The sequence below is a fragment of the Arachis hypogaea genome, chromosome 3 (genome assembly GCF_003086295.3).
Source record: "Arachis hypogaea cultivar Tifrunner chromosome 3, arahy.Tifrunner.gnm2.J5K5, whole genome shotgun sequence".
NCBI lineage: Eukaryota > Viridiplantae > Streptophyta > Magnoliopsida > Fabales > Fabaceae > Arachis > Arachis hypogaea.
Genome location: NC_092038.1, coordinates 86,963,767 through 86,976,530, shown reverse-complemented (window position 1 = coordinate 86,976,530; position 12,764 = coordinate 86,963,767). Strand labels below are relative to the sequence as shown.

At 36.9% G+C, this 12,764-nt stretch overlaps 1 protein-coding gene across 1 annotated transcript; it reads right to left on the bottom strand.

Moving 5' to 3' along the window:
* Positions 1–10,327: 10,327 nt before the first annotated feature.
* Positions 10,328–12,480, bottom strand: LOC112770561 (uncharacterized). Its single transcript, XM_025814902.2, has 5 exons — positions 11,997–12,480; positions 11,039–11,900; positions 10,634–10,945; positions 10,444–10,549; positions 10,328–10,363 (listed from the first exon to the last, which is right to left on the bottom strand). Exons 1-5 carry the CDS (start codon positions 12,478–12,480, stop codon positions 10,328–10,330), a joined length of 1,800 nt encoding a protein of 599 aa, XP_025670687.2.
* Between the last annotated feature and the right edge of the window lie 284 nt (positions 12,481–12,764).

The following is a 12,764-nucleotide window of genomic DNA, read 5'->3' as shown; positions in this document are numbered from 1 at the left end:
GAAAATAATTTTTAGAAAAACGAAAAAAAGAAGAAAAAATTTTGAAAGATTTTTGAAAACATTTTGAAAACAAAATAAAGGTTGAAACAAAAAGAAAATTACCTAATCTGAGCAACAAGATGAACCGTCAGTTGTCCAAACTCGAACAATCCCCGGCAACGATACCAAAAACTTGGTGCACGAAATTGTGATACCAAATGGTGCCAACAACTTGGTCGCACAATTGTAATCTCACTTCTTTGTCACAACTTCGCACAACTAACCAGCAAGTGCACTGGGTCGTCCAAGTAATACCTTACGTGAGTAAGGGTCGATCCCACGGAGATTGTCGACTTGAAGCAAGCTATGGTCACCTTGTAAATTTTAGTCAGGCGGATTCAAATGGTTATGGAGTTTTGATAATTAAAAAGATAAATAAAACATAAAGTCAAGATAGAGATACTTATGTAATTCATTGGTGAGAATTTCAGATAAGTGTATGGAGATGCTTTGCTCCTTTTGAATATCTGCTTTCCTACTACCTTCATCCAATCCTTCATACTCCTTTCCATGGCAAGCTGTATGTTCGGGTTTCACCGGCGTCAATGGCTACCTCCTGTCCTCTTAGTGAAAATGGTCCAAAATACGCTGTCACCGCACGGCTAATTTTAGTTCACTTTTTCTTATTAGTTTTATAAGATTTTTGTTTAATTACTTGTTTTATTTTATTTTATTTTGTTTTACATAGGATATCTTAATGGGAGATCTCTATACTCTGACATAGAGACTCCCACTTTTTTTTTGTTTTTTGTTTGGTTATGAGCAGGATCAGACATAAAGAACCCCTTTCTTGAATTTGATCCTAAACCTGAGAGGACTTTGAGGCGGCGTTTGCAACAAGCCATAGCCTACAGAGCCGGTGAGAACCTTAGGGATACTTTTGAGAAGGAAGCTGAGGAACTCACTATGGATCCTAATGGTGGGGATCCGAATGAGCATGCTAGGAGGACTCTGAGCTCCTACACTGCCCCTACTCCTGACTTTTATGGGTACAGTATTTCAATACCTACTATTGGTGCTAATAATTTTGAGCTGAAGCCACAGTTGATCACTCTAATGCAACAAAACTGCTAGTTTTATAGTCTTCCATAGGAAGACCCGAATTTATTTATCTCTATGAAATAAATACAATCAAATAATTATGTTTATCGAGTCTTTTATTATCTAAAAGAATAAATATAATCAAATAACTATGAAAAAATATACATATTTTAATATATCAAAATTAACTTTCATGGTTTTAACATTTGTTCTACTACTCATTATAATTTTCAAATATTAATTACCTCACATTAATTTAGGAAGTTTGTTTTTTATAATATTTATGACATAAGACACTTTAAAAGATAAAATTAAAACATATTATATCATTTTAAAATAAAAGATATTAATTAATAGATAAATACTATTTTTCTTATTTCAACTAATTTTTTAAGATAAATAAAATACTAATAATTTTACTTATATTAAAAAAATAAAATTTAGTTTGGTAATTAACGAGTTGATTAGATTTAAAAAATTATATTATCACTGTTTATTAATTTTTTATTGAGTTAATTTATTTTCTTATTTTTAATTTTGATATTAAATCAAATTTAACAAAATAAATATTATTATACGTTAAATTTAAAAAAAAATTATTTTTAACATGAATCTCAAATATAAAATTTTGTAAATTTTTGTGGAATAAAAATAAATTACATTAGGACAAATACATTAATTTATATAAATTTATTTTTTTTCTTAAACCTAGTGGGGGCAAGTGACCCCCTCCTCCAATACTTGAGTCCGTTCCTGGGGACAGAGCAAAGCAGTGGCTAGATACTCAGCCTAATGAGAGCTTGGATTCCTGGGACAAGGTGGTCAATAGATTTCTGACCAAGTTCTTCCCACCTTAGAAGCTTACTAAGCTGAGGGTGGATGTTCAGACTTTCAAGCAGAGAGATGGTGAGTCCGTTTGTGAAGCTTGAGAGAGATACCAATAAATGATTAGGAAGTGTCCCCCAGACATATTTTCAGAATGGACTAGGCTGCAGATTTTCTATGATGGCCTCTCTGAGATGGCCAAGAGGACTCTGGACAACTCCACAGAAGGTTCCCTGCACATGAAGAAGATGCATGAAGAGGTCACCCACCTCCATTTCTCCTCTTCTTTCCATTTCTTTCCTTCTTTTCTCTTCTCCTCTCTTCTTCCCTTCTTTTCCATTTTTCCTCTTCTTTCCATTTCTTCCCTTCTCTCTTCTTCCTTTCTCTCCAACACTACCATACACTATCAACCATTAGTTAGTTTAATTAGTTAGATATTTATTTAGTTTTACTTTTGTTTAATTTTCTATTTTAAGTGATAAGTGTTGGATTGTTAACTTGATTTGCTGTTTCATAGTGCTGAAAATATTCACTGTTGGATTTCTTTATTGAGGTTATATTTTGTTACTTAGTTTTGAACTCTTCATGTTGAACATTTGTGAATACCAAGTGTATGACATTGCCTTCAAGCTCTCTACATCTTTTGAGTTGCATGTTATAGCTAGCCACCATGTAATTTGAATTCAATATCTATTGTTAGGCAATTGTATGTTACCATGCATTTTTTTGTTAGGTGATGCTTGTTATGATTGACCCTTATTAACATCACCTATTTCATGCGTTGAACTGGGCAACCCATGCGCATGTGTGGAGTGACGCGCAAGTGTGGTGGGCTGAAAGGGAATCGAAGCATACGCGTGGGTCACGCGTACACGTGATGGGTTATTCAGAGAGGCGATGCGCACGCGTGGGGTGATGCGTACGCGTGGGTGGATTTCGTGCTAAAGGCACAATTCCAGCCCACAACTCGCACAACTCTCGGGGTTTTGTATGGGAGGTGAAAATTTTGGATCCACGTGTACGCGTGGATGGTCGAAAAGCTTGGGGTCACGCGTACACGTGGGTGACACGTACGTGTGGCATGGTGCACCAAACCAAGCATTCCAAACCTCCAAACAGCTACCAAATCGCCATAAAACTTTATTTAACCTACTAGACTCCGAATTAAACTCAACTAACCAAGCAAAACATGAAATTAAACATATTTTACTAATATTTACAAAAAGGAAAATAAAAAGATGTTACCATGGTGGGGTGTCTCCCACCTAGCACTTTTGTTTATTGTCCTTAAGTTGGACTTATGGAGAGCCCTTATCAAGGTGGCTTGTGCTTGAATCCATCCTTGAACATCCACCAATGCTTGGACTTTCAATAAGCTCCATCATTCAAGATTGATATCTCTAAGCTTTGATGGAGTTTTTCACAAACCATGAGCTCCCAAAGTTGATCCTCCTCTTGTAATCTGGGATCCCATACTTTGTTTTCACACCCGTCTTGAAGTTGATCATGGTGGTTTCCTCCGGGTGGCAAGCAAGCCGAATTCTTACTAAGGCACCAAACTATCCTCCTAGACCTATTCAATTGGGAACCACACCAATCCATGCTCCTCAATTTTGAGCTTCCAACCATAATGTGCCTAGCTTTACAACGCCAACCACTAAACATTCTCCTCTTACGCTTCATTCCACAAAGCGCCCTAAGTTGGCCATCCGTTTCAAGCCAACCAAATTAAAGTGGGATAATAAAGCTAAAAGTAATGAGTTTTACCCACTCTAATGAAGGATTCAATGGTAACTTAGGTGAAGGAGTTCCCAACAACCTTAATAAAGTGTGTTCCACTCCCGTCCATCCTCTTCTAGAGGTTTCCACCACTTGGCAAGGTGCTTCAAGCTCTACCTCTTGCTAAGCTTCCTCAAGTTCACATCCTTCTTCACCAATGTCTTCAAGCTCTTTGATAAACCCCTATTTTATGATTCATCTTGTGCTTAAATTGAGTGTTTTTATCAGATCTTCACCCACTTATTCATGTAAATTGTATGGTTTTACTATTCCTTCCTTGTTTTATGATATATGAGAAAACATATTTCCTATGCTTTAAAAATATTAAATTTAATTATCCTTTATTACCATTCGATGCCGTGATTTGTGTGTTAAGTACTTTCAGGCTTTTTAGGGCATGAATAACTAAGAGGATGGAAAGAAAACATACAAAAATGGAAGGAAAAGCATAAAATGGAGTTTTTGAAGAAACTGGAAGCGACGCAAACGCGTGGACGACGCGGACGCGTGCTTAGTGCAAAGAGCATCGACGCGAGCGCATGGATGACGCAAATGCATGACTCACGCGAAACATAACTAACACAGACGCATGACTGATGCGACCGCGTGGAGGAGCAAAACTCCAGACGACGCGACCGCATGACCCACGCGAACGCGTGACCTGCGCGATCTGCAGAAATTACAGAATGTGCTGAAGATGATTTTGGGCCGTATTTTGGTCTAGATCCAAGCCCAGAAAACACAGACTAAAGGCTATAAGTTGGGAAATCCATCCATTAATCAGGAGATCATCAGAACATACATTCATACATAGTTTTAGGATTTAGATATAGTTTTTAGAGAGAGAGGTTCTATCCTCTCTCTTAGGATTAGGATTTCATCATCTTCAAATCACAGGTTCAATATTCCTTTTATTTATTTTCTCACTTTAGTTTATGAACTCTTCATGTTTAGATTGATTTCCTAATTAATAAAATTTGAGGTATTTTAGCCTTATTATTGTTTTCTCTAATTTATGTTATTAATGCTTGGGCTCTATCCAAATTATTTTCATTCAAGTAGGTTTTATTCCCTTTTGGCTTTGGTAAAGTAATTGGTAATACTTGAGTTATCAAACTCAGCAGTGGTTGAAATTGACAATTGCTAATTAATTTGGATCGCTCTAAAAGTTGACTGAAACTTGAGGATCAATTTAATTAGTCTACTTAACTTTCCTTTATTTAATAAAGGATAATTATGTGGGATTAAAACCCAATTCTCAGCACACCTGATAAGGATAACTAGGATAGAAATTCCAATTCTCATACCTTGCCAAGAGTTTTCTTAGTTATTGATTTACTAATCCCTGCAATTTATTTCTCTTGTTCAAAATCTTTTCAAAACCCAAAAACACTGTTTTCCATAACAAATAATAAAACACACCTCCCTGTAATTCCTTGAGAAGACGACCCGAGGTTTGAATACTTCGGTTATTTATTTTTATTGGGTTTGCTTAAGTGACAACCAAAACTTTTGTAAGAGAGGAATTCTTGTCAGTCTAGAAGATACGTACAATGGGAATTTATTTGTAAAAATTCTAGATCGCACAAGAGTTTCGTTCTTCACTCTTCCCCATCACTTAAGTCATAAATAGGAGGTTTAGTGAAATCTACCTCATCATCAATTCCAAGTTCAATAGGGAAGGATTCCTCAAACTCAAAAGGATCATACGTTGATGCGGAATCATCATCGATAGGAGGACTTGTTGCTTGTACCACTTCTTCCAATCTTTCTTCTTGGTAGCTTTCTTCCAATTCCATCTCTTCTTCGTTGCTCACCAAGCGTGTGGGAAGTGAGGTATCTTCTTCTTTAATCTCTATGTCAAGCCCAATGGGAGAGGATTCAATTATAGATAGAAACTCATCAATGATCGAATCCATCTCTTGATCAACCTCTTCAAAGTCTTCAACCATGATATGCCTTGGAGGTTGTACACCCTCCTCAACATCAATATCAAGCTTCAAGGAAGAGGGCTCTTCAACTTGTGATTCCTTTTTGCATTCAACATCTCCAAAATCTTCAACCACTTCCTTTGGTTCAATTATCTCTACCTCCTCCTCTTGTTGCATTTCTTGCTTTAACTCCTCTTCCTCACTTTGAAGCTCCAAATTCACTCTCTCACTAAGCTCTTTGGTTGCTTCTTAATGAGCGGATAATTTATACGCTTTTTGGCATTATTTTTAGTATGTTTTTAGTATGTTTTAGTTAGTTTTTATTATATTTTTATTAGTTTTTAGTTAAAATTCACTTTTCTGGACTTTACTATGAGTTTGTGTGTTTTTCTATGATTTCAGGTATTTTCTGGCTGAAATTGAGGGACCTGAGCAAAAATCTGATTCAGAGGCTGAAAAGGACTGCAGATGCTGTTGGATTCTGACCTCCCGGCACTCGAAGTTGATTTTCTGGAGCTATAGAAACCCAATTGGCGCGCTCTCAATTGCGTTGGAAAGTAGACATCCTGGGGTTTCCAGAAATATATAATAGTCCATACTTTTCCCGAGATTTGATGGCCCAAACAGGCATTCCAAGTCAGCTCAAGAATTCTGGCGTAAAATGCCGGAACTGGCACAAGAATGGGAGTTAAACGCCCAAAATGGCACAAAAGCTGGCGTTTAACTCGAAGAAAAGTCTCTACACATGAAAGCTTCAATGCTCAGCCCAAGCACACACCAAGTTAGCCCGGAAGTGGATTTTTATGTCATTTACTCATCTTTGTAAACCCTAAGCTATTAGTTATCTACAAATAGGACCTTTTGCTATTGTATTTTCATCTTTTGATCACTTTAGATCTTAGGATCATCTTTGGATGTCTAGTTCTTAGATTATGGGAGGCTGGCCATTCGGCCATGCCTAGACCTTGTTCTTATGTATTTTCAACGGTGGAGTTTCTACACACCATAGATTAAGGTGTGGAGCTCTGCTGTACCTCGAGTATTAATGCAATTACTATTGTTCTTCTATTCAATTCAGCTTATTCTTGTTCTAAGATATTCATTCGCACCCAAGAACATGATGAATGTGATGATTATGTGACGCTCATCATCATTCTCACTTATGAATGCGTGCCTGACAACCACTTCCGTTCTACAAGCAAACAAGGCTTGAATGTTTATCTCTTGGATTTCTTAATCGGAATCTTCGTGGTATAAGCTAGAATTGATGGCGGCATTCAAGAGAATTCGGAAGGTCTAAACCTTGTCTGTGGTATTTTGAGTAGGATTCAAGGATTGAATGACTGTGACGAGCTTCAAACTCCTGAAGGCTGGGCGTTAGTGACAGACGCAAAAGAATCACTGGATTCTATTCCAACCTGATTGAGAACCGACAGATGATTAGCCGTGCTGTGACAGAGCGTGTTGAACATTTTCACTGAGAGGATGGGAGGTAGCCATTGACAACGGTGAAACCTTACATACAGCTTGCCATGGAAAGGAGTAAGAAGGATTGGATGTAGACAGTAGGAAAGCAGAAAGACGGAAGGGACAAAGCATCTCCATACGCTTATCTGAAATTCTCACCAATGAATTACATAAGTATCTCTATCCTTATTTTATGCTTTATTTATAAATCATCCATAACCATTTGAGTTTGCCTGACTGAGATTTACAAGATGACCATAGCTTACTTCATACCAACAATCTCTGTGGGATCGACCCTTACTCGCGTAAGGTTTATTACTTGGACGACCCAGTGCACTTGCTGGTTAGTTGTGCGAAGTTGTGATAAAGAGTTGAGATTGCAATTGAGCGTACCATGTTGATGGTGCCATTGATGATCACAATTTCGTGCACCAAGTTTTTGGCGCCGTTGCCGAGGATTGTTTGAGTTTGGACAACTGACGGTTCATCTTGTTGCTTAGATTAGCTATTTTTCTTCAGAATTTTTAAGAATGAATTCTAGAGTTTCAAGGTGATGTTTTTATCATCACCAAAGCTGATTGATTCTCATCAATTTAGCTCTTGAATGCAATGTCCTGCTGAAGCTTGGCTAGCCATGTCTAATTTCTTTAGACTGAAGCTTTAGACTAACATTGCATGATTCCTGGAATTCTTATTAAAAATTTTGAATCTCTTTATTTTCTTTTCCACATAAATTTCAAAAAATCCAAAAAAATTACAAAATCATAAAAACCAAAAATATTTATTGTTTGAGTCTAGTGTCTCATTTTAAGTTTGGTGTCAATTGCATGTTTCTATTCTTCTTGCATTTTTCGAATTCATTCATGTGTCTTCATTGATCTTCAAGTTGTTCTTGATGGTTTCCTTGCTCTGATCTTTAAATTCTCTTGTCTTGAGTGTTTTGTTGTTTCTCATATGCGTTCTCAACTTGTTAGTGTCAGTAGTATACAAACTTCTAAGTTTGGTGTCTTACATGCATTGTTTATTTGATCTTAGTTTCATTTTGATTATTCCTCATTATAAAAAATCCAAAAAAATTTTTAATTTGTGTCTTTTCAAGTCAATAATACAGAGAATTGAAGATTCAGAACATACAGTAGATGAATTACACAGAAAAAGCTGGGCGTTCAAAATGCGCAGCAAGGAAGGAAAACTGGCGTTTAAACGCCAGCCAGGGTGCCTGGCTGGGCGTTTAACGTCCAAAAGGGTAGCATTTTGGGCGTTAAATACCAGAATGGATACCATTCTGGGCATTTAACGCCAGGATGGCATAAGAGGGAAGATTTTGTTTTTAATTCAAATTTTTTTTCAAGTTTCCATAATTTTTCAAAATCAAATATTTTTCAAATCATATCTTTTCAATCATCACTACAAAAAAAAGGGATTAAAATGGCGGTTTTTTAAGGTAATTACGGCGGTTACAACCGCCATTATTACCGAAAATGGCGCCCCTAAGAAACGCCGAAATTCTGGGCGCCATTCTGGTTATTACGGCGGTTTTCTGAAAACCGCCGTAATAACCAGTGAATAATACGGCGGTTTTTTGGCGGTTAAAATGGCGGTTTTAACCGCCATTTTAACGAAATAAAACGGCGGTTTATTGTTGTTTAAAATGGCGGTTTGTAACCGCTGTATTTACCTGGGTTTAATGGCATCTCCTTGTTTAAAATGGCGGTTTCAACCAAATAAGTAAGATGAACTAAGATGAACATTTCATGGCTCATAAATATTTGAGAAAGTGCATGGCAACAAATTATTAGTAGAAGTAGAAGTAGAAGTAGAATGGAAGCAGTAGTGGCAGGAACGTTATTTGAAGTAAAATCTGAACAAGGACATGTAAATTGGAAGATAGTGAAATTTGGAAAGGAAGAGGAGTGAAAGAAATGGTGTGATAGGTGGCTGGAGAATATTGCAGTTGAGAATATTACATACCTATGGCATCAACAGTCCAGTAATGCTTAGATTCACGCCCATGTTTACGTTTAGGTTCGGATGGATGCTCAGATATAGTTGGAGCAACTGATGATGGCTCAGAAGAATTTGAAGCTGCCGACTTGTCCCGAGAGGAACTTGCAACTGCTGTTGACTTATCTCCGGAGGAATTTGAAGCTGCTGACTTGTTCCGGGAGGAGTTTGCAGCTGCCGACTTGTCCCGGGAGGAATTTGAAGCTGCTGACTTGTCCCGGGAGGAATTTGCAGCTGCTGCCGACTTGTCCCGAGAGGAATTTGCAGTTGCCCGAGAGGAATTTGCAGCTGCTACTGACTTGTCTTGTGAAGAATTTGCAGCTGCTACTGACTTTTCTTGTGAAGAATTGGCAGCTGCTGCTTTAAGTAGATTCTTGTACCTCTTTTGCTTTGGCATATCTGCATAATAGATCAAATAAATAATTAATAAATATAGAATAAAATGTGCATCAAGGTTTAGTAGTTCCATTAAATCAATTAATGAGTCTAAACAACACATTTATGTAAAATTTACAAACAAAAGTTAAATTGAAAAAGAAGAAATGTAGACAAAAATTATTTTTCTATAATAGACCACTTATTAATAAAACTCACCTACTATTCTAACATGTGTTCGTCTTCTCCAATGTCATTATCTGGTAGTTCATCATCTACCTCATCTCTTAGCAATGATAGATTATCACCATTTTCAAATAAAGAATCTAAGTTTTGCTCTAACCATGGCTCATTCTCGCATGCTTCATCATCTTCATTCCCCCCATATCATATGAATCTCTTGGCTTCAAATGCACGAAAACACTCCAATCTTTATTCACTTCATCATTGACAAAATACACCATTCGAGTTTGTGAGGCTTCAATATATGGATCATCCTCCTCTCGGTCACCACTGTGTATTACTCGTGAAAAATTAACAGAAGTAAAACCCCAATTATCCTTTCTACAGCCCCGTTCTCTAGTGGTGTCAGCCCATTTACATTTGAATAAAGTAACCCGAAATCGGCCATTGTAGTTTAGTTCTATAATATCTTCTAGTTTGCCATAATATGACAAATCAGCATTCCTAACATCAGCATCACTAGCGCTAGCAACACAAGGAGTTGAAGACATTAAAAAAACTCCACTATTCTGGGTCTTTAACCCTTTGTCTCGATTGGTAGTTCGAAAGGAGAACCCATTAATACTAAATGTAGAAAACCTCTTGGCATATCGTGATGGACCCCTTGCTAAGTATCTCAAATCTTAATGCACAGTATTCATAATATCTGGGTTCATAAGCTATTATGATAGAGATATTAGTTATTATATCCATAAATACTAGTTCAATATTAGCAAAAAATTACCACTTCTCTATTTACCTGCGCAGGAAACCAAGTAACAAAATCTTTATTGACTCTTTTTTCTATCTCCACATTTGAAGGCCTTCTACCCTTAGATCGTCTTCGTACAAAATCTTTGAAGTCACTATCAGATATAAAAGTTTAACTCTAACTAAACAACTATTTTCAAGTAAATAAAAAACATGTACGAAAATCCTTAAGCACTTACTCAATGAATGGTTTGACATATGGACAATTTAAAACCACATATCGATGTGCTTGTTTTTTTTCCATAGGTGACAACTCAAATACTGTGAAAGCTCCCTTTGAGTTCCCCATTTGTGGAAAAAGGGAATCCACATGTGTACTGTAATTATCATCCGGACGATCATCAACACGTGGTGGCCTATTAAATCTTGTCTCAATCCCTTCTAAGTATCGAGAGCAAAATGTAAGAGCTTCTTCAGCCACGTATCCTTCAGCTATAGAACCTTCTGATTTAGCTTTGTTTCGTACATAAGACTTCAAATGACCTAAATACCTAGTTTGTATAATTAAGTGACAGGTTAAATACCTAAGCAAGATATAACTAAGTGATAAGTTAAATGAATAATGATTGAAAAGAGATATTTACCTCTCAATAGGATACATCCACCTATAGTGTACTAGTCCTCCGAGTTTTGCTTCATCAACTAGATGACAGGTTAAATGAACCATGATTGTAAGGAAAGAAGGAGGGAACAACATTTCTAAATGACAAAGGGTAAGGATTATTCGAGGTTGGAGCTTCTCAAGTTCTGTAAGACTTAAGCTTTTAGAGCACAACTGTTGAAAGAATGAAGACAACTCTATTAGCATTGCAGTAACTTTATCTGGTAGCACATTACGTATGGCAATGGGTAATAGTTGCTGCATAAGAACGTGGCAATCATGGCTCTTCAATCCAGAAAGCTTTCTTTGCTTCAGGTCAACACACCGTGAAATATTATTTGAGAGACCATCTGGTACTTTAATATTCTTTATAGTACGCAAGAATATATCTTTCATGGAATTTGACATTGTGAACAAAGATGGATGATATCTCCCATTTTCATCTGACCATAAATCTTTCCTTATACCCATTTCTTTAAGATCCTTACGAGCTTTGAGATTATCCTTTGACCTTCCAGTCTCATTGAGCAAAGTGTATAACACATTGTCACAAACATTCTTTTCAATGTGCATAATATCTAGATTATGGCGCAATAAGTTAGACTCCCAATAAGGAAGATAAAAAAATATGCTTTTCTTCCTCCACATCCCCGATTCATCATCTTCTTCAACAACTTTTCGTCGAATCCTCTTACCTTTACTTTCCTGTAGTTCCTTCCCAAATGAAACATTGATTCCTTCAAGTTGTTCCAATATTTCTGACCCTGTTAGTACTGCTGGGGGATCCCTCAACTCAACTTTTCCATTAAATTTTGCATGACTTAGCCTAAACTTATGACCCCTTTCTAAGAAACGGCGATGCCCCAAAAAACATCATTTTCCACCATGCTTTAATCTATATGAATCAGTGTTAAAGTTACATGTAGGACAAGCATATTTACTGTGTACATTCCACCCAGATAAGTTACCAAGGCCTGGAAAATCACTAATTGTCCACATTAATGCTGCTCGCAATGTAAACATTTCATTCTTAAACCTATCTAATGTTTTAACACCATCATACCACAACTCTTTTAACTCTTTAATAAGAGGTTGTAAGTATACGTCTATGTTGTTCCCCGGCATTTTCTCTCCAGGAATAATCATTGACAAGATAAGTGATGTTGGCTTCATGCACTCCCATGGAGGCCGATTGTATGGAATAAGCACCACTGGCCAAACGCTATAGTTTGTACGCATAGCTCCAAAGGGGTTGAATCCATCAGCTGCAAGACCAAGACATACATTTCGAGGATCTTCGGCAAACCTATCATGAAGTAAATCAAATGTCTTCCAAGCTTCAGAATCTTGCAGATGCCTCATCTTCGAATCTTTCTTTTCTGCCGAAGCATGCCATCGCATTGATTGAGCAGTCTTAGAACACATGAATAATCGTTGAAGTCTCGGTTTTAGTGGAAAGTATCGCAAGATCTTTGCCGGTTTCTTCTTTTTATCGTCGCTCCATTTAGATGTCTTGCATCTTTTGCATTCTTGCAAATCTTCATCCTCCCCGCAATATAACATCCAATCTTCATCTTTTGTATCTTGGTATAATTAAGCCCTAGTTTGTTTATGGTTTTCTTGTCCTCATAGAATGTATTTGAAATCTTCGCATTTCCAAAAGCATCTTTTATTAACTTGAGAATTTCGGTCATGGCTTTGTCACTTAT